Raw genomic sequence first — 25,973 nt, forward strand, 5'->3', positions numbered from 1 at the left:
AGAACACTCTGGAAGACACAAAGAGATTTTCGAGCAAAGCTGGGTACTCCCAATCGCCATATTTCATCGGGAGGCCCGTCAACAATTTCTCCCAATCTGGTATTACAAATTTTGCTGAGTAGCATGTATTCACAGAGTCTGTTTTGTCTGTGATCACTTTTCTCTTTTCTGGCATCTAGCAGAACGAGCTATGGAGGTGAGAGTACTTTCTGCGGCACCACCGTATTTGAAGAGTATGAATTGTCAGGACCATCACGTATTCCTTCTATTTTATGTAATGTCACCTTCCGGCCCCACGTGGCCTGCTAGGGTAGCCCTTCAGTGTGTATGCATGTTAGCCTCAGGGAGGATCCGCCGACAGTCCCGTCCTGCCTGAGCACGTTGGAGGCCTTCAGAAGTTGTGCAGACAACAGCAACTTCAGTCTGAATCATTCTTTTCAATCGTGGACAAGCTGCCAAGAGGCGGGAGCCAGAAGAGCTGGCGCAGAAGTGGGCGGGCCCCAAGGGCGTGGCGTGGCCCCAGGGGGCGTGGAGGGGCCCGGTGGGCGGGGCCCCAGTCGCGTCGGGACTCCGGTGGGCGGGCCCCAGGGGGCGGGGCGCGCCCGGTGGGCGTGGCCGCGGGTGAGTTCAGGTGAGCCGCTCCTGCCCGGCAGAGCTCCTCTCACGCCCAGGTCTGTCTGCATCTGGCTTTACTTTTCCCGACCGTGCTGTACCTTCAGGTAAGCAAAGCGCAGGTAGCAGGGCTTGGTGGTGTCCCTGTTTTGGGCAAGTCTTAAAAGAAAATAACACTTTGAGATGATTTGCAATGGTGCAGAGGGGGCAGAACCGCGTCTTTCGGCTGCGCGTGGCCATCATCCCTGCAAGGGCAGCGTTTGCTGCGCCCGGTCCTTTGGGAGCCAGGCATGCCACGTACAAGGTCAGAATATGCAGAAACGGCAGGGCCGGGAGGTTTGGTGTATATGGAGAGGGGAGCGGGCGGGGAAGAGTGACCTACGGGGGAGAGTTATCTCTGAGGACGTTTTCAGCCCTGCTTTGGAGCTCAGACTGTTTTGAGGCGCTGGTTCCAGAGAGGGTGTGGCGCCCTAACCTGAGGAAGCGGAGACGCACGGGAGCGTCCGGGCGCCTTCCTGGCTGGCGCTGAGCGGGGAGGTTCAGACTTCGGAATCGCTCTTCTGCACATTTTAAAGCATCCAGTTGCTGTCCGTTTATTTGCACCTGCGTTCTTCAGGGCTGGAAGTAGTCTCTCTCCCTATCTGGGTTTCAAGATACTTGAAGCGAATCACATATTTCCAGCGTGTGTTCCTGGGCGACTTTTCGAACAGGTTGGCTCCTAGTTTCTTCCTCAGGGAAGCTACTGTGTTGATGGTTTTCTTCAAGCCTGTCACTCACACTAAAGAGCGGTTAACAGGCCAGGCTGTTCTCTAGGCTCCTAATCAGGTCAGGCTCAGATGAACAGAACGGGGGGCTCTGACACACCCTTCGGGTCCCCATCCCCTGTCTTGTGGGTCCCTCAGCCGATACAGGGCAGGACGAAGTGGAATCCAAACCGTCAGGCTCACAGCTCGCGGTCTCTTCCAGGTCACCATGAATTTTCTTTTCATTTTTTGGCCGCGCCCTTTGGCGTGTGGGATTTTCGTTTCCAGAGCAGGGTTGAACCCATGGCCCTTGTATTGGAAGTGCAGAGTCTTAACCACTGGGCAGCCAGGGAGTTTCCCACCAGGAATTTTCTTAACAGCTCTGCCACCCCCACATCACGGAAGAGGGCTTGAGTAGAGCTGGGTGCCTCCAAACCTTGGTCCCGCCAGTATATGTAAGTGTTTGATAGGTTCCTGGCTGGGCCTAGAGACGGAAGCTTGTCTGAAGAAAGGATTCTCCATATGAGTTGGCAAGTTTATACCTTTGCTTCCTAGCACCTGAGCTCTGCCACTTTGGTCCTTCTGGTCTGCGGGTTCAGTTTGAGGGTGTGAAGTCTCTGCAGTCTTGGTTGACCTGATGTGGAGAGTCTGGCTCTTGTTTATGGTTAGGCAGCAGACAGATGGCTTGACGGTAAAGATCAGGCTTCTAAGCAGGTGGGAGCAAGTGTGATGGTTCAGGATATCTGCGAGAAGCAGAGGCTCCTCTCCGTCGGAAATCAAGCATTCGACCTTACCACTGAGAGTCACGTTCTTTCCCGCTAACAAGCGCTTTTCAGGTTACTTACTCGTTTCATTCAGACTCACACTATTCTTTCACACGGAAGAAGCTGGGAGACCTCCTGTTTTCTTAGTTTTCTTTCTCTGAGTTCTTTCCTTGTGAGGTTGGAAAGCAAAAAGCAGAGACCATGTTTTTATTTTTTATGTATTTTTAGCCACACTGTGTGGCATATGGGATCTTAGTTCCCCGCGTGGGGATCGAACCTGTGTCCCTGCCTTGGGAGCTCGGAGTCTTAACCACGGGACCACCAGGGAAGTCCTGATACTGTGTTTCTAGACATTCCATTATAGTTGTTCCAACAGGCAAAATTTCTCAAGCGTTGCCTAAGGCCTGTCTCCACCAAAGGACCTTTATCTCACCCAGATGGTCTACAGATGAGAAGTCTGGGGGAATATTGGCTTAGATGCATCAGAAGTGTTAGAAATCGTGCAGGGGCCTATGAGCAGCTGTGAGTCTGAGGAGCGAGTCCCCTGCCTGTCCTCACACCCCAGTGTGCGCGTCTCCGTTGGTTCAGGACCCCTTTCACTGCCGTCTCTAAACTCAGTTCTCTCTGATCCGCCTGGGAGCATGGCTCGCTCCTCCTTGTTCCTCAGGACCCCCTTTAGTGTGCCTTAGCAGATGTCGCTGTCTCTGAGGAGGCCTCGCTGAGATTTCTACTAGGAGTGCACCGTCTCGCCTAAGAGCTGCGTGGTAACTTGTGCCCCCTGTCAAAACACCCATCGCGCCTGCAGACACATCGTGCCATTAGGTGTCAGCTCTTCGGAGGCAGAAACCTGAATTACTCATGTCTAGTGCGGTGCTGACATACCCTGCCAGGTGCTCAGTTGAAATTATTAAATGAAAGCGGTGTAATGTCGATAGTTTCAACACTAATGGTAGAGAACAAGAGTTTCTTCCAGTAGGAAAATCGGGGGGGGGGACTTTTGTTTTGATAAAAAAGAAAGAAATCATGTAAGTAAAAAAAAAGAAGAAAACATGTAAGGTATCTTGATGTCTCCAAAGGGGTAATCCAAGACATGGAGGGTTTTTGGAACTCTAAAGGCTCCTGAGCGAGCAAATGCCAGCAAAGACACAATGACTGAGAAGGAAGGTGATAGGTGTGGTTGGGAACCAGGAGCTCAGAAGTAAGTGCCGGTCCGGTCTGACCACTCTCACTCCCCGCGTGGGTGGCCTGGGAGAATCGCTCCATCTCTGTGTCCCTCCCTTCCCTCACCTTTAAAATGAAGAGGTGGGGCCAGATTAGATCCAAACCAGGACCTTGTCTGCCTTTAAACGTCTATGACTTTAGGACGTATTGCAAATAATAAAAACAAGACAGCAGCTTCGCAATGATGTTCCTAGAGCTTTCTGTTGCTTATTGCATTTGCATTACTACTTTAACTCCTCTCTCACGTTTCTCTGATTAAAATAAAAGTGTCTTTTAAACTTTTAAGTGACTAGAGGATGTCATGTCTTCCATGTTGAAACTGTGAATGAAATTCTCCTTGTTCTAATCATTAGGTTTTCATGAAAATGAAAGACATTATCTCTGTAATAATGGAATAACAAAATGAAGACTCTGCAGAGACTTTAGCACTCTGACCAGGTCATTCGATATGTAAATTTACCGTGTAGGAATTGCTAATCTCTATTCTTGTATCCATAATTTTCTTTTTGGTTTGATGCTTTTATTTATTTTTTTCTGGAGTATAGTTGCTTTACAAAGTTGTATAAGTTTCTGCTGTGCATATCGCCTCCCTCTTGGGCCTCCCTCCCATCCCTCTCCCCCAGTCCCAGCCCTCTGGATCCCTCAGAGCCCCAGGCTGAGCTCCCAGTGTGATTCAGCAGGTTCTGACCTATCCATTCTATCCATGGTAGTGTGCCTACGTCAAGCTTAATCTCCCAGCTCGTCCTGCCTGCCCCCCAGCACCCTGGTCCACACATTGTTCTCCGTTTGTATGTCTATTCCCGCCTGGAACTAGATTGGTTTGTACCAGATGAATCTAGATTTCGCCATCATGATTTCACACACATGCGTTAGTATGCGGTACTTGTTTTTCTGACTTGCTTCACTCTGTATGACAGACTCTGGGTCCATCCACACGTCTAAAGTGATTCAGTTTTGTTCCTTTTTGTGGCTGAGTAGTGATATTCCATGGTATATGTGTACCGCATCCTCTTTACTCTTTCATCTGTTGATAGACTTTTAAGTTGCTTCCATGTCCTGGCTATTGTGTTAATAAATAGTGCTGCAATGGACATTGGAGTACATGTCCACTTTTGAACTATGGTTTTCTCAGGGTATATGCCCAGTACTGTGATTGCTGGGCCGTATGGTAGTTCTAATTTTCACAGCATTTGCTCTTGCAAGATGGTCTGCTTAGGAACCTGACCCATTTTCTTGTGCATGCTTTGCTAAAGTTGCCGAGATTTGTTGAAACGCTTCAACTTGCAGCACAAGGAGGTAGCCGTTGTCTGTAGCCAAATTCTTCCCTTGAACTATCTCAGACCAGGAAGCTTTACAGTGTTTTTAGGTCACTTTGAGCTAATTATCAAGCAACTGATCAGATTTGCCAGGCAACACTTGACTGATTACTTGTCTCTGTGGCCAGCTTAGATGTTAAGTGTGTCCTGATTTACATTCTCCAGCAGGGACTGAATCTAAGCCTTGGATTGCAACACAGTGTTAACTATGTTGTGTAACTAACTGTGCTTAAAGCCACCATGATCTTGTATTCACTTAGAGCCATTTGGATGAAATATTCTCATAATGTTATAATGGATGAATGAAAGATGCTTTGGTCCTCACCCTTTGATCCACTTGTGGGATCCGCACTTAGATGTTTGCAGTCAAACTTCCTCAGCAGATTACTCCAAGGCTTTAAACACACAAAAGACATCAAGCTTTAAAGTTTGTTAGAAATGATGCAAAATTATTCGGCTTTCTTCTCTTAGCTGGTTGGAAATATACGCCTGGAAGAAACAGGCATGTTTTAACAAACACGAGCAGTTGGTGTGTTCTCGTATTGTGTGGTTAGGGCTTCAGTTGTTTGAGAAGTTTGCAGGCATTTGGGTTTAGGTCTCTCTACTGGGTGGAGAAATAGCCTTTTCTATTTGGAGAGAAATAGCTCCTGTTGAATTTTAGTCACAGATAAGCTCAGTATTATTGTTAAATTCGCTGCTGGAAAAAGCCGGGCTTCTTGTCCTGAAAGTTTGGGATTCCCCAGACCTTTAAATTTCCCTGTGAGGGACGCGTGCTTCTGTGCATCTCACTGCCCTCTGCCCTCCTCCTGGGGGTCCTCTTCCCCCGAGAGTTCACTCTCCTTTCACGGCCCCCGCCCTCCCCAGAGGAGAGAGAGTAAGGTACTAGGCCTTAAAGAAATGTAAGGTCCCTGGCCTGACTTCAGGTTATCTTTTTTTTTTTTTTTAATGTTTTTAATGTCTATTTTTATTTATTTATTTGGCTGTGGTTGGTCTCACTTGCCGTACGTGGGATCTAAATCCCTGACCGGAGACCAAACCTGGGCCCCTGCGCTGGGAGCTCAGAATCTCAGTCCCTGGATCTCCAGGGAAGCCCCAGTTACCTTATCATAGGTTCATAATGGAAACCCTGAGGTCGCTTGGCTGTACTTATCGGACATGGGAGAAAGCAGTCACTGGAGAAGATCAGTGAGCATGAACGGGGCAACAGAAAAGTGTTTCTTTTTGCTAATAAACTTATGACTGAGACTCATTATGATCTTTTGAGGTCTGCCCTATACACAAGCCACATGTCTCATGAAAGGGAGAATTCGGAAGGACTGTGTGGAGACCTGGGGCACGCTCCTTGATCTTGGTCTCTTGCCTTGGCATTTTGAAACTCTGTTCAGGGATAAGGTGCACAGTTGAGATCCTGTTCATGCACTCGGCCCTAACGCGTCCTTGGCTCCTGACTGACGGAAGCCCTCTGTCTCGAGCGGCGATGCTTCGTCTGCGGCCAGGGAGCGCTTCCTACCCAAGGACCGTCAATGTCGTGCTCGCTCTTGCTGTCTGAATACGCGACTGCACAGTGCTTGAGTGCCTTGGGGGAATGCTTCAAACCTCGACCCGTGGGACGGCCATCCACGGGTAATGATGCCCCTTACGTGCCATCCTGGGGTCAGGCAGAGCTGAGGGGCTCATGCAGCTCAGCTTGGCTTCTAGAAGGGACTATGCCCTGACCGCTGGATTTACCCGGGAGCCTTCAGGCTTCATCAGGCAATATCTGCTGCTCTAGGACTAGACAGACAGACCTTTCAGTAGCACAGTGGTTGTCAAACTTTAACCTCCAGATCCCTTACAGTCCTAAAAATAACTGAGAATCCCAAAGAGGTTTTTTTTTTTTTGTAATGTTGCTTTTATCTATTGATATGTTAGAAATTAAAGCTGAAAAAATTCTGAAAAATGCATTAACAATAATGGAACCATTACATAGTACCATGGATAACATACTTTTATGAAAAATAACTTTTCTAAAGTGAAATAATACAAAGAGAAGAGTAACATCATTTTTCGTTTCTGCAAATCTCTCTAACATTTGGCTTCATAGACGACTGAGCGACTACACAGTCTCTGGAAAACTCCACTGTGCATTTGTGAGAGAGTAAGAGTGAAAGGAAGTGGTGTCTAAGCACTATTATGAAAATAGTTTCAACCTCATGGACCCCGTGAAAGGACCTTCGGGTTGCCAGGGGATCTGTGGGGAAGCTCGGCTTCAGAGCAATGAGGTTCTCAGGCGAGACCAGAGGAGGCCACTGCTGCGGTCCCCACTTCTGTCGCTGAGTCGCTCAGTCTCGTCCGACTCTTTCGGAGACCCCGTGGACGGCAGCCCATCAGGCTCCTCTGTCCATGGGATTCTCCAGGCAAGAACGCTGGAGAGGGTGGCCATCCCCTTCTCCAGGGGACCTTCCCGACCCAGGGACTGAACCTGGGTCTGCTTCACTGCAGGCAGATTCTTTACCACTGAGCCCTGGGCTCCATATTTTTAGCTGAAGCTGCCTTCTCTCTCTTTAACTGAAATCACACAGAACTGCTGTGACTTGACTGTTTTTGAAATCTACAAAGAATTCAGTTTTATATGGTTTAACCTAAATCCTAATTGAAACAATATAGATAAATAAACTGATTTTCATCAGTGTTGACGATTGTCCTGACTACACGCAGAGAAGAGGTGTCCCGACTGACAGTTAATCTAATTAGTTACACTAATCCCACTCCTGACAGACAGTGGTCATTGTAGCCGAGTGGGCCTGGATTCAGAGGTTCAGGGCAGAGCTGTCCCGAGAGAGGGCCTCGCATCTGGACACTCAGACCTCAGGCCGTGCAGGCAGGAGCTTCGTCACCGCTGGCTTTAGGTTCACATTTACCGGAGGGCCCTGCCTCTCTTCCGCCCTAGCCCATGGCTTTGACTTGGATTCTTACTGAGTTGGCCGGATGCAGTCGAGGACACTCGAAAGATGCTTTGGAAATAACCTCTCTCTTGTCCTTTGTTCCAGGCCCACAATGGAGGCCCTGCGACTGGCGAATTCTGCTTTTGCAGTCGACCTGTACAAACAGCTGTGTGAAAAGGAGCCAGCGGACAACATCCTCTTCTCTCCTATCTGTCTGTCCACCTCTCTGTCACTTGCTCAAGTCGGTGCCAAAGGGGACACAGCAGATGAAATTGGACAGGTAAGGCCCGTAGCTTGCCTCTGCTTTGAGTAGGAAAGAGTAATCAAGACGCACCGGTGGTGTCTGGGGAAAGGCAGTGAGGCTCTGTGGTCAGGTTTGCTCAGGGCTGAGTATTTTCCCACTTTTAGCGCTCTCTCAATTTACTTTTTAAATGTGAAAGCTCATAAGTCTGGCCTGCAACCCACGTTTAGAACAGGCACTGTGTTGTGAGGGAGAACCCCGGGGATTAACTAGACAATCAGAAGCATTTCCACGAACAAGTGGCCTTTGACAAGTCATGTGACATCTTTCTACCTGTTAGAATGTAAGTGTCAATCAAAAGGATCTTTGTTAATGTTCCACTGCAAATACCCCAACCAGGAAGAGTGTATGTCTATACCCTCTGTCTTACGCACAGAATTTATTTATAGCATCATGCTTTATATTAACATGCAGGCTCCACTATATTTTAATCTATAGTATATTCTGCCCTGTTCTATATCCCTTCCCTACTGGATAGATAGAATGTATCCATGCTTATTTCAGTGGAGAATTTATGCTGGAGATTGAGTGGGACTTGACGAGGAAACTTCCTTTGTGGGGAGAGGAGCTTCGTCTCTTCATCTCTCTTTCTCCCACCGCACCACCCCCGCCCCACCTCCCTCTCCTCATCCCTCACCTGCCATTAGAGAAGAGACGGGAGAGAGCACTTCTGGCCCTGCGCCTGCTCCTGGGCGAGAGCAAAGGCCCTTTCTGCGCGTGCTATTGTGCTCCTACAGCGGTTACCTGGGTTCTTTAACTTTCTGGTCTGTTTGCTGTTCAGTAGGCGTGACAGTCATGTACCACTTTGGACCAGCCACTTCGACCCTGCAGGGCCGAGGCTGTGTGACTCACGGGTGCCCATAAGTGACGTCACCCGAGGCGTGGCATCAGGTCAGGATGGGGAGAGAAGCACCTTATCCTGATGTCATGTTCTGGGCACCATGGAGCCGAGAAGATGCTGGGTTATTGGTTGGAACCAAAAAGTTAGGGATAAAATAAAAGGTTTTAAGCCTTCCAGGAAATAGCATCCTGGTTTTAAGTGGCTTATTACTATAAAAATAACTATTAACATTTTGAATCCATATAATATTTTAGATGATTTACAGATAGTGTCTGTAACCCTCACAGCAATTTAGACAGCTAGGTGTTGTCAGCCCATTTTGCAGAGCAGAGAGTGAAGTTCTGAGAGTTGGGCAGGACATTTCCAGTAGGTACAGGCTGGGATGAAAGGCGGGACTACTAACCCGTAGGCCATAGATGGCACGGAGCTGCCTACCTTAAATGATGCCATCAGCGCATTTGGCGCTAGTTAGGACACCGCAGGAACTCTGGAGACACCTGTACCCTGGAATCTGACACTTGCCTGGTGATTGTCTCTTGGCATTAATTTCTCTCTTCTTGTCTCTGCACTGGGTAGAAATTTTAATCTACTTGCATCTTTTCCAAGTTTGGAGAAAAGCATGGAGGCATCATTCTGAAGAAAGGGCAAATTTTCCTTGTAGTTAAAGCAAGAGACGAGTACCTTTATGCCGGTGTTTCTCAGCTGGGGACAGTCTGCCCCTTCCCTCTCACCCTCTCAGGGACACTCAGCGATGACCGGGGGCACCTCTGTCACCACGGTGGAAGAAGGCATGCCACTGGCGTCCGGGGTGTCGGGGTGCCCTAGCACTGCCCCCTGCTCCCCTCCCCCTAGAACTACCCCATCTGAACTGCCAGCAGCGCTAAGGTTGAGCAGCCGTGCTCTCTGGGAACCGCAGAGCACATGGTCTGCGTCAGACGGTCAGGCCCCGTCCCCAGGAGGCTGGCCATCGCCGTGTGTCCACTGCCAGGGAGCAGGCAGCGCTTCATGGGTGATGGGGATTTTTTTCTTCACAGGTCCTTCATTTTGAAAATGTCAAAGATGTGCCCTTTGGATTTCAAACAGTAACATCGGATGTCAACAAGCTGAGTTCCTTTTACTCCCTGAAATTAATCAAACGGCTCTACGTAGAAAAATCTCTGAATCTTTCTGCAGTAAGTGGCTCTATGGAATTAGTAAGATTCAGCTGTTTATCAGGGGTAACATTTTCTCATGGTTAGACCAACGACTTTTTCTAGATGCTCATTTATGGTTTATTTAAAATAAATTAATCCCAGGGGAGAGGCTGAATACAGTGGGAATCAATTGCAGTCACATATTTTAACTTACAATACAGAGGAGCCATGAGCTTCCTTTTCCCTCTCAAACACCCACACACCCTACGCTTTGGCTTAGCTTCCTCACTGAGAGAGGTGGAAAACGGGGTTATTAACTCTCTAACAAATGCGTCTCTGTAGATGTAAGGCAGCCCGTAGTTTAACCCTCTTTCCCCTTCGGCGTCAGGGCAGGCGACCTGGGGAGACTTTAGGCCCTTTACCTTGCTGTCCATGCACACAGTGTTCTGCTGATGTTTCCCAAAATCAGTAAGAAAAATAACAATTGTGTGAGGTGACAGTTTCATCAGCCATGGACTAGTTTTGTTTGTTTTACCAGGCTGGTCAGGTGGGTATCCATACAAGGCTGTGGTGGTAATTCTAGCTGTTTCTTGGAGGAATCATATAAAGAGCACTGAAATATCCTTAAATTTGATCCAGAGTGTATCATAACATTTTAAAAATCTCCACTTGAAACACGTAGCCAACTTCCTCAACTACAGAGATGCTCATTCTCTACTTTAGTAATATCGAGTTCAGTTTGTGTTTGGATGGTCAGAATTTCAAGCTTTCCGACTCTTGACTCCCAGTTAAATATTTTGCCCTAGTTTTCCTGTCTTCAGGTAAGTGTTTGTTATTCTGGCAAGGATCTTCTGGGGATGTAGATCGCTAGATACTGTTGAGAGTTTCTTTTTGTTGCTTAAAGACACACACACACAGCCTTCTCCCAAAATAACCTCGGGGAATTAAAGAAATATTGAGATGTGAGTTGGGGCCCGAGAATGAAAACATTTAAAACCTCCCTGGTCCTTAAGGATGCTTAAACACATTCTGCTGCTGGCAGCGAAGACAGTGGAGGCCCTTCCTCTCCCAAGGTCTCTGGAATGTTCTAAGCTCTGTCAGTAAATGGCAACTCTTAGTCCCAAGGTTGGGTTGCAATGAACAGAATCCAACTGGCTAAGGCTCTGACTGCTCTGGAAAAAATCCAGGGAGTCCTGTACTCAGAAGTGAAGTGGCATGGCATTTAATCAGTCTGTGTTTAGTTTGGTTGAACTTCCATTCAACGTTTCGAATTATTTCAAACCAGGAGTTGCAAGCAATTTTTTTAAAAGAGTGCTTTCCATCGCTTCTGCGGGTTGTATGTCATCTACAGATTCACTAGTAGCAGTGCACACAAGTGTGGTCTGTGGAGGGCCAATTGCGTCACAACTGCCTGGTGTTGAAAATGTGTATCCTGGGCTTTGGGTCACTTGAATCAAGATCAGCAGGGATGGGGTTTAGGCTTTTGCGTTTTAAAGAAGCATTGTAATTAGAAACACTGCTCTGTTCTTTGCAGCGCTGTTTCAAACTTTAATGTGCAGGTGAGTCATCTGGGAATCTTGTTAAAAATTCAGATTCTGATTCAGTAGATCTAGGGTGGGGCCTGAGATTCTGCGTTTTTCCCTAAATATTTAAAAATTTACTTGGCTGCGCTGGGCCTTAGTTGCTGCATGTCAGCCCAGTTCCCTGACCAGGGACTGAACCCAGACCCTCTGCACGGGGAGCGTGGAGTCTTAGCTGCTGGACCACCAGGGAAGTCCTGAGATTCTGCGCTTTTAACAAGGTCCCAGGTGACACTGCCCATCTTGGTCCTTGGACCAGACTTTGAGCAGCAAGCATCTCTATAATCTTTATTTCAGTGTGGGTTAGATTTTTCTTCTCGTAGAGTTCCCTTTTCCGTGCATTTCTTCCATTCTAAAACATCATATATAAATGTACACTTTTGCATTTCTGAAATTGGAATTCATATAATTGTTGTGCGCCTTTACCGTAATGTTTCTTTTCTCCCCAAAGAAAGAAACTGATGGAGGCATTTAATACTCGTATTGTTTTAGAACTGAACAAATGAAGCAATACAAAGAAAATTCATTGATTTTTACACGAAGTTTCCATTTATATTATGTTACAGATTTTGAAAGGGCATCCATAGTAATAGACATTTAGAAGTCCTTGTGCTGGAATTGTGTAAGGGCACAATGGTTTGACTTCAGACTTTAAGGACTTTGTGATTTTATGAACTGAATGTTTTTTAGGAGTTCATCAGCTCCACCAAGAGACCCTATGCAAAAGAGATGGAGACTGTTGATTTTAAAGATAAATTGGAAGAAACGAAAGGTCAGATCAACAACTCAATTAAGGAACTCACAGATGGCAAGTATCCTTTACTTATCCTGCTATAAATCACTAAGTAAATTGACGGTGTCTTCTCATGAGTCTGCTAAGTATAAAATTGAACATCTGGAGGGTTCTTTGAATGTTTTCAGTACACGAGCCGAATTCTTGTGCACCAAGCCATTTCAACCACGCGGGTTTCTGGGTGTCTCCTGCCTCGGTCACGAGTTGGTGGAATTGCAGATGCTTCGGTTTAGTCTGCCTTGTCATGTTCCCAGACGGGCTGCTGCAAGCCCTCCTGGAGCCCCAGATGTGGCTCTAACAAAGGACAGCTTGGGGCAGTTTCCGAGGCTGGTTTTCCAATCAGGAAATGAAGGGCTTGGAATGCAAACTGATTATCCTCCAAGCTACTTTCAGCTCAGAATTCTACAAATTTATTAAGGAAAAAAGGACAAAAGGCCTTAGGTCATCAAAAAGATGTGTGAGAAAGTGGAACAAGACGACCACCACGGGCGAGCCTTGTCTCAAGCCTCCGTCCGGTCGACCCTCTAGACGGCCCAGGCCCCGGCTCTCTAGCAGCACAGCTCCTGCCTCTTGCTCAGCGCTTCTCTGAGGCCTCTCCCTTTCCTGGCTCCTGCCTCCATGAAAATTCTCTGTGAGTTGCCTTCCTTGCTAAGAAGGAATCGGAGCTAAGATGAATTTGGGTGCCAGTCGGTGTTCACGTCCCCCTGCCCCTGACACAAGGAGAGATCTGCGGGGGACACAGAGCCTCGCGGGGTTTTCGGGTGCTTTGCGCTCCCTGGAGCCTGGGGAGGGACGTGTTTCCGCAGCAGAGGCCCAGCGCCGTGAGGTGGCCCCCTGGGCACTCTGACTCAGGAGTGGCAGAGCCGTCACTGTGACCGCAGGCCCAGCGGTGGGGAGGACGTGGGCTGGGAGTCGTTCAAGCCTAGATTTAAACCCAGACACTGCCATTGTTAATGGAGGGATTTGGACATGGAGTCTCAGTTTACTGTACAATGGAGCATATATTGCCTAACTTAAGCTTCACATGGCCGTGTGTGTGTGTGCTAAGTCACTTCAGTTGTGGCCGACTCTTGTTGATTGGTACTTGTTGTCTAGTTGCTAAGTTGTATCTGACTCTTGCAACCCCATGAACTGTAGCCTGCCAGGACTGTAGCTTCTGTCCATGGGATTTTCCAGACAAGAATAGTGGAGTAAGTTGCCATTTTTCTCCTCCAGGGGACCTTGTCAACCCAGGGATCAAACCCACGTCTCCTGCATCTGTAGGCGGCTTCCCCACCACTGCGGAAGCCTATCGCATGCCCACACGCTGATGTGCACATTGACGTATATTTGTTATTGAAATGAACTTTCTTTGACTTTGTATACAAAGAAAGATCTGGCCTAGGTAACACTAGGTTAGGCACAATTTTAAAATGCATACCTGAAGAAGAGCTCCCTTTTAAATTGCTGTGTAAGTTTTGCTTTAAAAATTGTTAACAAGTTGCACTTCGTCTCCAGCGGCCTCCGTTTTAAAATCTTCAGAAGTTTGAATTTTTTCCTGGAGAAGGTAGTTAAGTGAAAAAACTTCTGAATTTGAAATCAGAAGCTTGAGGTTTATTTAAGTCAATGCACTTGAGCTTCCGTGGTGGCTCAGACAGTAAAGAATCGGCCTCCAGTGCAGGAAACCCTGGTTCGCCGATCCCTGGGTCAGGAAGATCCCCTAGAGAAGGAAACGGCTCCTCACTCCAGTATTCTTCCCTGGGAAATCCCAGGGACAGAGGGGGAGCCTGGTGGGCTACGGTCCATGGAATCTCGAAGAGCTGGACACGCCTGAGCGTCTAACACACACACCCCCCCCACCATTAACCAGCTCCCTCCTTCTTCAGTGAGGCTGTTACGTAGTCAGCCCATCACCTAGAACTGGCAGGATGGGTTACAACATTTGCAGGTCCCAGTGCAGAATGAAAACACAGGGCCCTTGGATAAAAACCATTGAGAATTTTAAGATGGTGATGAAACCCGTGCAGGCCCCTGCACACCTGGCCACAGCCCAGGGAGGGGGTCTGAGCCGGGGTGCGAAGATCTAAGAGATTAAGGCAAAGAAAAATCTTTTGCAAAGACATCAGTGCTAATCAGAGGCAAAGACTTTAAGGGTTTGCCATCATCGAACTGTTCTGTGTGTCGAGGGCTGAGCTCCGCGGCAGTCGCAGTTGTTCTGAGCCCATGGTGGGGATTATGGCTGACCTGGAGGCAGACACACCGGCCACAGGGCAGTCTGAGGAGGAGGGGCGGGAGCCTTGGGGTAAAGAGGAGAGCTCTGTCCAGGCATCAAATGTGCTTGACAGCTGGGTGAACCTGGAGAGCCACGTGGCCTCTCTGAGCCTCAGTGTCCTCATCTGTGAAATGGGGATGATGACCTTTGCCCTCCAGGATCGTCACGAGGGAAGTGAGATGGGACACGTGACAGTGCTTAGTGCAGGGCTGGGTAGGAAATAAGGCTTCTGGCATTTTTTTTTTTTCCCATGAGCACTGGCTTTGGAGTCACAAAGAACTGGCTTTGAATCCTGAATTCCCCATTGCTCACGCATCATGTTGGGCAAGGGACTTAACAGGGAGTCTCAGCCTCCTCATCTGTAAAGGAGGAGACGTGCAGGGCACCGCGCCTTAGTGTCCGGCATGGCCTTCCTCAGCGCAGTGGAGACGCCACGGCGGGGGCTGTGCTTTCCTCCTTCCTGCCCTGTTCCCTGTCACCCTCCTCCCCAGGTCTGTTGGAGAGGCTGGGTGTGGTGGGATGGAAGGAGAGAAGGGATCCTTTTGAAATGAGATGGGCGGGGTACCAAGCCACATTATAGGTGTGGCTCTAGCCAGTGAGTGGACTTGTGTGTGGACATCAGAGGTGGTTTGGAAGAATAACCTTGTGCAATTTGTGGTTTCCTAAAATTGTTTGCAGGCCACTTTGAGAACATTTTAGCTGACAACAGTGTGAATGACCAGACCAAAATCCTTGTGGTTAATGCTGCCTACTTTGTTGGAAAGTGGATGAAGAAATTTCCTGAGTCAGAAACCAAAGAATGCCCTTTCAGAATCAACAAGGTATGTGGGCTGCATGGGGCAGACAGAGGATCCCAGCTGCAGGTCCAAAAAGTTACAGCCACGCAAGGGACCCTGGGGATTCACTCTGATGAGGGCAATTAAGGCACAAAAGGTGATCTTTTCCCAGGACAGCTGCCAGGGGTGAGTGTAGGAAAAACTCCATAATCCAGAGACTCGCATTCTTTTTCTGGGATGTCCTTAGGGTCTGAGTAAGATTTTACAGAGCTTATAATACAGTGTGTGGTTAGTCGCTCAGTTGTGACCAACTGTTTTGTGACCCCGTGGGCTGTAGCCCGCCAGGCTTCTCTGTCCATGGGATTCTCCAGGCAAGAAGACTAGAGTGGGTTTTCATTCCCTTCTCCAGGGGCTCTTCCTGACCCAGGGGTCGATCTCAGGTCTCCTGCATGGCAGGCAGACTCTTTACCGTCTGAGCCACCAGGGCAGCCTTATAACATAGTGGTTAAATCTAAATCACCAACCAGAAAACAGCTATAGATGTTTGGGGCCATTAATAAGAAAGGAAAAGAAAAGAAACAAATTAAATCCCAGCGTCAGAGGTCTTTGGATCATCACGAAACATAACCATTTGGGAATCCTATTCCAGGTTAATAAACTCTGTGATTTCATTTCTCACCCGTTAGCAGTAGAGTACATGGTTCTGATATTTTAATTTAGAAAGTGCTTTGAGGTGCTTGCTGACCGTGAAGGAGAAAGCAGAGCTTGCTCATCTCCAGGGCTGGGAGTCATTATGGAGAAGAGTCACGAGCCTTCGTTGCAGGGAAGTACAGTTTCAATACTGCTGAGTGAGTGATGAAGTCCTAGACCCGAGACTGGAAAACTGGCCCTTTTGTTGTGAGGTGGGAGACGGTGGGCCTCTGGGCTGGATGCCTGGTGTTTGTCACGTGGAGTAAAGCTGAGCTTTTGTTCTCCCCCAGACACTCCCAAGGACAAAGCTAGTGGCAAAAGCTGAGCTCTGCTAAAGCAGAGAGATAAGGTACCCACTCCTGAGGTCAAGGAAGTCTTCCCTGTCTGCACGAATGCAGGGAGGCTTCTTGGGGGTCGAACAGGGAGGGGACCTCACCCCATTATAAGTGTGGACACACACCCATAGACCTCTGCGGTGGGATCCATTTTAGAAGAAAAGTTGTGCATGGATCTTGGGGAGGGTCCCTGGATGTGCATGGATCTTGGGGAGGGTCAGGTGTGAAGAAAGAAACAAGGTGATTGGCCAAAGGGAAACAAATACGGGGGCAGGGGGACTGTAGCGCGTGAGTGACTTGCGTCACCTCCTCACTCAGGACGTCTCCGGGGGGGTCTCTGCCTAGCTTCCGACTCACTGACGCCCCCTCACTGCAGAGGCGGCTGATACCCTTTCTCTCTGTGTGTGCATCTCTGCTCTGCTTCTGAGGAAGATAAACAAACTGTTTTCCCGTTTGCTCACCCATACATTGTGGTGTGTCTCTAATAATAAACGTTGTACCTGTTTTTATAGTTTTTGCCTCCTTGAAACATTCTTGCTTTCAAACAGGGGCAAGAGCCAGGCCTACTTTTCTTCTAGCCTGTAGCCCCTGGTGGTTTAGCGGCTAGGACTCTTGGTTTTCAGCTGGGTTACCCAGGTTTAATTCCTGGGCAAGGATCTAAGATCTCTCTTCAGGACCGCTCACTGCTCTCCTGAGAGCAGGTAGAGGACCTGGGAAACTCCAGACATTCATAGGATGGTGCGATTTGGTTTCGCTTGATGAGATCTGGCTTGTGATAAGAACACAGATTCAGAACTGTTCATCAGTCAGCAATATGGTGGAAGGAGCTCATTTACCCTACAGCCCTGTCATGGACTCCAGTTCTCAGGTCTCTCCTAGAACCCACAGCTGTTTAGCTGCTCATTCGTCCGACTCCTGGCAACCCCGTGGACTGCAGTGCACCAGGCTTCCCTGCCCTTCACATCTCCTGGGCTTTGCTCAGACTCATGTCCATTGAGCTGATGTTGCTAATGGTGCTTCTCACACCAGCTGCAGGGCCAGCCCAGAAAGTCATCAGGAGCCTGCAATAGCAAGTGAGTTCACCACGAACTCTTGTGCTGATCAGGCTCACGTCTGTGTTTTTACATTTGTTAGTGAGTGTTTTACAGAGGTGGGCAGGGCATGTGCAGCTCCTTTATTCTTGTTATTAAATCATAAAGCTAGGTCAGATCAACATCCCAGAGTCTTGGACTCTAGAAAGAGAATTAATAGGGATTTAAAATGCCATTGATCTCTCAGAGGTTCATCAAATGAAACACTATTCAAGGCTGTGTGGGGCTACACCCTGCTTTTGAATGAACAGGTTATTATCTTTCCTTTGAGTTGCTTTTGTCAGCTCCTAAACTTTCGGGTGATGCTACTAAAACTTTTCCCATGCCCTTCCGTCTCATGTCTTTTAAGGGCTATACTAAACTAATGAAGTTATATTATTAAACGTTTAGTATAATGCCTCTTCTGACAAAGCTGAACACACACACACACGCACACACACACAGGCACCCACACAGGCACACACATGCTTACACACACATGCACACGCACACACGCACACACATGCACACGCACACACGCACACACACGCGCACTCTGCATTTTCTGGGATGGTCGTTACTTAGTCTTATTTTCAGAGACATGTCTTAATTTATATTTTAGAAAATGGGATTATTGTTTCCACAGTCTGCTGAAAAATGAAATGGATTACAGTTTTTGATGATCACAGTTTTTGTGAATTCAGAAACGATTAGTAATCTAAACTAATGGAGATTTTTAGACAAATCTGTATCTTCTTTAAGAAATGGAAGAATTACCAGTTAATTGCAAAAGTGATATATTTTTTAAAAATCATAATTTTGTTTTTCGTTATATGTAGAGGCAAAGTCTTCAATTATTTAATAACAACCAAATGTTTAACGAGCAGTTGTTCTGTGCTGGGATAGGCCAGGTACAGACGTGGCTCCTGCTTTGACTGTGGTCCAGAAGAGGCGGGGACTGTTACGTGCACACACACTTCTTTTCTGAAGCGTTTCCCCTTTTTTGGCGTTTACACGCTGCTGTTTAGTTAGTTTCGGTTGTCCTGGGTCTTTGGTGCTGCCCTCGGGCTTTCTCTGGGTGCACAGTCTCTGCACGGCGGGGCTCCGCTCCGAGGAGCACAGGCTCTGGGCCCTCAGGCTTTCTCCGGGTGCAGTCCCTGCACTGTGGGCTCCTCTCCGTGGAGGACAGGCTCTGGGCCCTCGGGCTTTCTCCGGGTGCAGTCCCTGCACTGCGGGCCCCTCTCCGAGGAGCACAGGCTCTGGGTCCTCGGGCTCAGGAGCCGTAGTTCGCGGGCTCTAGGGCCCGGGCACAGGAGATGCAGCATGAAGGCTCAGTTGCTCCACGGTGTGTGGGGTCTTCCTGGGCCAGGGATCTAACCCGCGCCCTCTGCATTGGCAGGTGGATTGTTATCCACCAGGAAAGTCTTACACACGTATTTCTAACACTGTGATGTGTTAAAATGGATATATATAGAAACAGTAGAACAAGGAATGTCTAGTTGGCTTGAAAATAGCTCTGGGTAAGGTTCAGCTTACTGTTGAAGATGCCAGATAAGAACTGTCCTATTATTTCTGCAGACTTGATGTTTGAAATTTCCCCCCAAAGAAATTCAGTTAACAGGCAAATATCCCGTGAGAGGTATAAACCCAGACAATAAGTTGGACTAAATTGCTATCAGTCTTTACTCCCTAGTGTGAATTAATTTTTCTTTAGAAAATGAGTCACCTCTGTGGCAACAAGGTCAGATATTAATGGGGACACAGAGGAAAAAAGGCCTGGGATGCTGCCTGGAGAGAAGGACTGTGTGATAGGAGCTGTAAAGGACTTCGAGATAATTTTATTTGTAATCATTCTTAATTTTTAAAATTAGGAAATATTTCAAGTGTACAGTAAATTATGGAGGATAATATAACAAGAACCAATGAACCAACAAACACCTTTGTAAAATCTTTATATTTTGCCATTTCCGATATTTCAAAGGAAAAGTGTAGCCAGAGTTTCCCTGTCTTGCGTAGCCCCCTCCCCTCCCCTCTGCAGCGCCGCACTCCTGCCTCCCACCTTCCCCCCAGAGGGATGGCCATCCTGAGACCTCCAGTTCCCTCATGCTGCTGACAGAGAAACTGAGACCCAGGGAGGCTGCAGTGATTCCCTGAATGTCACGGCATCTCTTTATGTCACATCTGAGGACCGAAACCCGAGGTCCTCATGTCTAGTCAGATTGGAGCAAGAAGAGGGGGTGGGGAGGGGTGACGGAACTCACAGGCAGACGGAGGACTAGGCGAGCGTGATTTTGTCCTGCTATGTGCTGACTTCTCCGTAATAGGCATTTTATGAGGAGAAGCTACGTAAATGGATATGCGGGTGTGTGCTGGAGTTGACTTTCAAGTGAGCTCCACCAGCAGTGGTTGAAAGATCTCATAACTATAAGCATCTATAAAGCCTAGGTTAATGTTTGCTTGTATTGCCAGTCAGTCCATCTTATTTTTAAAGTTTTATATACACAAATCCAGCATCATATCATGTATAGTTCCTGTAGTTATAAAGCACATGAATGGCTTTTCAGAGGAAGTCATAAACTCTTGACAGGACTGTGTCTGTCTGTGTGGATCCCCCTGCTGCCGCTTTAAGCCATGACGACTTGAAGCTATATTAGGAACAAATTTATGTGCTGTGTGTGTGTGTATATATACACATTGTGTGTGTGTGTGTGTGTGTGTGTGTGTGTGTGTGTGAAAAGCAGGCGGAGCAAATTTCTTCTCCTTTTACAGACAGACACCAAGCCGGTGCAGATGATGAACATGGAGGCCACGTTCTGTATGGGCCACATCGACGGTGTCAACTGTAAGATCATAGAGCTTCCCTTTCAGAACAAGCACCTGAGCATGCTCATCCTGCTCCCCAAGGACGTGGAGGATGGGCCCACGGGCCTGGAGCAGGTGAGGGCGGCGGGATGCAGCGCGCACGCGCAGTGGAGCCAGGAGGCGCTTGGCGGCCTGGAGGGGCCGACGGAGGGCGCCCGGTAACCTTGCCCAATGGGCTGCAACGGTTTCAGGGTTCTTTGGGGGTTTTCCTCCTCAATATTAAAACAGCTAATATTTATTTGGTACTTACAGTGCGCCAGGAACTGTAAGTTCACGCACGCACTGGTCATCCGATTCTCACGGCAGTCGCAGGAGTTAGAAGCTGTTCCCCCGAGTCCTGAGGTCACCAGGGGACGCAGGCACAGAGGGCTGGGTGCGTGGCGCGAACGCGTGCCTGGGACGTAGAGTCGGAGTGTGAGCCCAGGAGCTTGGAGCCTGCGCTCTTTACGTTCCGAACGGCAGGCTGTGCTGCGCCCTGCAGTCACTCAGGCGTGTCCACTCTTTACGACCGCATGGCCTGCGGCTCAGCAGGCTCCTCTGCCCGCGGATTCTCCAGGCAAGAGTGGGTTGCCGTGTCCTTCTCCAGCAGATCGCCCCCACCCAGGGATCGAACCCAGGCCTCCCGCATTGCGGGCGGATTCTCCGCCGTCTGCGCCCCCGGTTGTGCCTCTTTGAGGAACCTAGGATTCGCTTCTTTATTTCCGGCCGCTCAGTTCCTCCCTGATGCGGTGGGTGGGCTGGCTTGGTCTCAACCTCCCTGCTGCTTTGGTTCTCATCACGTTTTATCTGCTACTGTATGAACTGAGTCATAACTCCTGTCTCCATTTTCCTTCCGCTCATTCTTCTCTCTCCTTTTTATAGCCCAGCAGGTTCCTCTGTCCATGGGATTTCTTGGGCAAGAATATTAGAGTGGGCGCCGTTTTCTTCTCCAGGGGCTCTTCCTGACCCAGGCGTTGAACTGGCGTCTCGTGTATCTCCTGCATTGGCAGGCGGGTTCTTTAACCACTGCACCACCTGGGAAGCTTTGGTCTTAATAATTTGTTTTAAGTGAAACAGTATCCATGAAGAATACTTATCATAGATTAGCAAGAGAGTCCAATGGTTCCCTCCCCCATTAGAAAACAAGCTGATGATCCGCTTGTGACCTTGTTATCTCCCTGATTTTTATAGGTTTCTTACAAGTAACTTCAGTGCAGACTGCCTCATGTAGTAACAGTCAAGGTATTATTCTCTGTTTAACATGCATTTCTCCTCTAGCCAGTGCAGAGACTGCAAGGGCAAGGAGCAATTTAAGACTTGCTCAATGAAGAATTTTAGGACCAAATCATTTTATGCATCATTGCATATCTCTCATTTTAAAAATAACCAACTGAAATGGATGCATTCATCACCTATGGTCTTAAAGAATGACCTTAGACAGTTCAAATTCTCATTTTGAAAAGGGTAACTTTAGCTTAAATTTATTAAATTTGATGCTCTGCCTAGGGCATGAATATTTTAGGTTTCCTAGTAGAGGAATTAAGGTAAGCTTTCAGTAAATAGAATGCGTAAACAGGTTTCTAATTTATGTCACCATTATCCATGCATCGTCATAAACCATGGACTCGTCTCTGTAGAGCTCCTCTCTATTAAAAGAAATGCTCTCATAAGTTTCAGAGCGGAGGGACCACTGTCATGAGGTGGATGGGAGAATGACGCTGGGCGGCTTGGTGGCCATTTTTAAGAGAACCTCATCACACACGTAAACTGCAGAGTCGGTTCTGTCTTTGATGGACCATCTGTACTACTTCCAAATCAGGTCCTCAGGGACCTTGTATGCTTTTAATCGAGCAGGATCTTTTACAGTTGGAAATTAAAAAAATAATTTCCTCTGCTTTTTGTCCTTCAGGTCGAAAAACAACTCAACTCAGAGACGCTCTTGCAGTGGACAAATCCCAGCATGATGGCCAACGCCAAAGTCAAACTGTCCATTCCAAAATTTAAGGTGGAAAAGATGATTGATCCCAAGGCTAGTCTGGAAAACTTAGGGCTGAAAAACATCTTTAATGAGGATACCTCTGATTTCTCTGGGATGTCAGAGACAAAGGGAGTGGCCCTCTCAAATGTCATTCACAGAGTGTCCTTAGAAATAACTGAAGATGGTGGGGATTCCATAGAGGTGCCAGGGTCACGGATCCTGCAGCACAAGGATGAGTTCAATGCCGACCACCCCTTTATTTACATCATCAGGCACAACAAAACTCGAAACATCGTTTTCTTTGGCAAGTTCTGTTCTCCTTAAGTGGCGGAGCCCGGGCTAAGTCCACCCAGCCTCTCTGCCGACTCTGCATCCAGAGAACCATTTTCTGAATAAATACATTGTTAATACTGCTGGGTCAGGAAGCCACCGCCGCACACCCCAGTGGACCTTTTTTCTAATCCTTTTTTGGGTTTTTTATTTTCCCTCCCACTCCCTTAGAAGACGGTGCTTTAAGGAATCACCTTAGAGAAAAAAATTCGTGTTCATTATTTGTCAGACAATCCAGGGTTATTGGCAGGAACACAGTCTTTCTCAAAGAAAATTCCTCTAGGGAGGATCTAAAGAATTTTTATTACCAAAGCTTAGCCTTCCCTCTCTGGGATGCAGAATGTACTAAACGTCCTCTTTTTCCTGGGACATGGGCGCTGCAAAGCTTTCCTGGCATGAATGAGACTTGGGGGCAGTACATCCACAGCTCCTTATGCTGAACATCAGGGACCAATATTTCCTTCAAAGTCTGACTTTGGGGGGATTTTAGAAAGATAATATGTTGCATATACTGTATGTTATGGAGTTCCACTGACAGAAACTGGAACATCACCTTATAAATATCAACACCTTAATATTTCTGCCATGAAATGTGGACTATTGGCACAAAGCAAACAAAGACACTGGGGAGCCCCAAATGTCAGGCTTTGCTGCCAAATGGGCATGTCTCCTGCTTACGGAAGGACTTTGTTTTCAGAACTTTGTGGACTTTTGGAGAGTTGGACCTGCAGTAACCAAGGGGCAGCACCTCAGTAGGAAGTTCAGGTATCAATAAAAATCCGCCTTAGAGCAGCACAGCGGGTTAAGCAGAGTTCTCCGTGCCAGGCAGCATGCCCATCACTTGTCTGTCTTGCACATATTATCCACAGTTTATATGTGACAGTTCTAATCTCCTGATTCCTCCCTCCCCACCACTTCCCCCCTTGGTATCCACTAGTTGACAACACCGTATCCTATATTTGAAAGTTGCTAAGACAGCAGATCTTAAGAGTTCTCACCACACTCATGCAAAGCTGTAAGTGGGTGAGGCGATCAATGTGTTAACTCACTTTATTGCGGTGGTCCTTTCGTAATATATTACAAATATTCAATCATTACATTGTCCACCTTAAACTGGTACAATGTTTTATGTCAAGTATATCTCAGTGAAGGTCAACAACAACAGCAACGAAAAAGATTTAACAGATTGCTGCAGAATAAATAATTTAAGCCTAACAAAAAAAATCACTTTCACTTTTGATAGAATGCCCACCTGTTGCTGGGTTGGCGAGAGACCACTGGCAGGAAACTCTAACCGACTCAAGCTTGTGGATGTCTGACCACCAGGGACTTAAATGCATCCGGACTCTCACAGTAGGCAGTAGAGGAATGCTAGGGAGTTGCAGGGGCTTGCGTCCTTGCTGCGATTTAGTGGGACGGGGGGAGGAGCTTAATGCTGTTGGGCGGGCAACTGAAAACGCTGCTGCTGCCTCAGCGCATGTGTTTCTCAGCGTCTACGGGTTCAGTTACTGTGGATTGCTAGTCGGTAACAGGTAACAATAGTATGTTTTCAAAGATGTTTCTGAGAAGTTACCTGTGTCACAAGCTCAAGTGTTAATTCACTGCAGAAAGAGGGTGGCTGGGAGGCTTGAATTTGGAAGGGTGGCAGAACTCCTTCCCCACCCCTCCAAACCCCCGCCGGCTTCCTTGTAAATAGGTTGGTTCAACTTTCTTCTTGCTCTGAAGGCTCAGTATTGAATTCTTTTTATGCTGTTGAAAATAAAATATTATTGAATTACAAGACTTGCTTTTTTCCATGAAAGTTGGATTTTCTATTTTGAAATAGAACCAAGCCAACCACAGACAAAATGTTTTTTTGCGGGGAGGACTGATGTAGAATAAACAGAAATAAGAATAATGACTGCCCCTATTTCTGGTCTTCCTTCCTTCCTGCACACCAGCTCTTGCTTCCTGCTTCTATCCCCTATCATCCTGGGAGGAAAGCACCGGGGAAATGGTTGATTAACTTCCAACTCCATAAAAGTGTTTAATGAAACCAGGGGCCTTGTAGGAGGCTATGGAACTTCCCTCCAGCCTTTTCCACCTTGGGCCCTGCCTCAAAATGTAATTTCATCAAGTAAGCTGTGTGTGTGCCTGAAATGTTTTCTTATTAAGTGCTCTTCCCGTCCCCAGTGTCAGGCACGTTGTTTTGAATCAATTACCGTGTCTCTGAACCTAATATTCAACACAGCCCTTTTCCTGTCCCTGCAGAGTGCTCAAATAGAACACGTCTCCTCTTGCACTAAAAGCTGAGTGCAAGAATGGACAAACGCCCCGCGTTCTCAAAAGGAAAAGGCCATTTGGGCAGGATTTCTGGGTGTGGCGCTCTTGGCTCATCATCCCTCGTCTCTAGACTGTGAGAAGGGAAGTGGGTGATGGCCCTGAAACAAGCTTCAGGGTTATTTAGAGGAGGGGAGAGGTCAGTGCTCCTTCAAGCCAAGTAAGTGTTCAGGGAACGCCGCGTGTCTCCTTTGGGATTGACTGTCGCCAGGGAGAGTTGCACCCGGCGCCCGCAGTGCCGCAGAGCTGCCTGGTGACGGCTGTGCAGAAGAGCAGGGCACCCACAGGGACCTCCTGGCAGTTCCGCGGTTCCAGCTCCACAGCTGCACTGCTGGGGCCGTGGGTTTGATTCCTGGTTGGAGAGCTAACAGCCTGCACAGCCGAAAAATTTAAAAAAAAAATGGCATGCATGTTTACACACATGCATCCCTGGGGATGAAATCACTGAGCCATAGACTGTTCAGGCTCAGCTTCGGGGGCGCTGCCAGATGGTTTTCCAGTGCGTTCTACCGGTGCTTCTCCATCTTTATTCCCATTGTTATCACATCATTACTGTTGGTGATTATTTTTCCCAGCTGTGACTCTTACCAACTCCACTGTCATTCTTGGAGTAATTATGGGCCAGGCACTGTGCTAGACATGACATGTATTATAATTCCGCTTCCACAACAATCCTGTGAGGACTCATTCAAGGTTAAGGAACAGAGGATCAGAGACACCGGGAAGCTCTGGAACACAGAGGCTAGTGAGTCGTGCTGTTAGAATCTAAACCTCAGCTCTCTGATTTCAGAGCCTGTGTTCATAATTTCTGTGCATTTGGGTATTAAACATTTTCCACTTGGTATTATACGATATGGCCAGGTGGCTCAGTGGTAAAGAATCCACCTGCCAGTGCAGGAGACGTGGGTTTGATCCCTGGGTCGGGATGATCCCCTGGAGAAGGAAATGACAACTTGCTTCAGCATTCTTGCCTGAAAAATTCCATGGACAGAGGAGCCTGATGGGCAACAGTCCATGGAGTCTCAAAGAGTCAGACACGACTAGGTGGCTGAGCATTCACACATTACCTGATATTTCTTATATGTGGAATCTTAAAAAATGGTACAAATAGTCTTAAAAAACAGACTCACAGATACAGAGAACAAACATGGGCAC

At 47.7% G+C, this 25,973-nt stretch overlaps 1 protein-coding gene across 1 annotated transcript; it reads left to right on the top strand.

The window, feature by feature from the left end:
* The first annotated feature begins 594 nt into the window (after nucleotides 1-594).
* Nucleotides 595-24,279, top strand: SERPINB5 (serpin family B member 5). The gene is made up of 7 exons (XM_069568293.1): nucleotides 595-719; nucleotides 7,686-7,860; nucleotides 9,757-9,894; nucleotides 12,126-12,243; nucleotides 15,158-15,300; nucleotides 20,120-20,287; nucleotides 22,101-24,279. Exons 2-7 carry the CDS (start codon nucleotides 7,693-7,695, stop codon nucleotides 22,491-22,493), a joined length of 1,128 nt encoding a protein of 375 aa, XP_069424394.1. The 5' UTR covers nucleotides 595-719; nucleotides 7,686-7,692; the 3' UTR covers nucleotides 22,494-24,279.
* The last annotated feature ends 1,694 nt before the right edge of the window (nucleotides 24,280-25,973 follow it).

Source organism: Ovis canadensis, chromosome 23, assembly GCF_042477335.2.
Source record: "Ovis canadensis isolate MfBH-ARS-UI-01 breed Bighorn chromosome 23, ARS-UI_OviCan_v2, whole genome shotgun sequence".
Taxonomy (NCBI): Eukaryota; Metazoa; Chordata; class Mammalia; order Artiodactyla; family Bovidae; genus Ovis; species Ovis canadensis.

Bases quoted from the DNA above. Each gene is read 5' to 3' on its own strand.
- SERPINB5 (XM_069568293.1), top strand. From the start codon at position 7,693: ATGGAGGCCCTGCGACTGGCGAATTCTGCTTTTGCAGTCGACCTGTAC. The intron at 15,301-20,119 runs GTATGTGGGCTG...CTCCTTTTACAG, and splicing joins GCCCTTTCAGAATCAACAAG to ACAGACACCAAGCCGGTGCA. The intron at 20,288-22,100 runs GTGAGGGCGGCG...TTTGTCCTTCAG, and splicing joins GGCCCACGGGCCTGGAGCAG to GTCGAAAAACAACTCAACTC.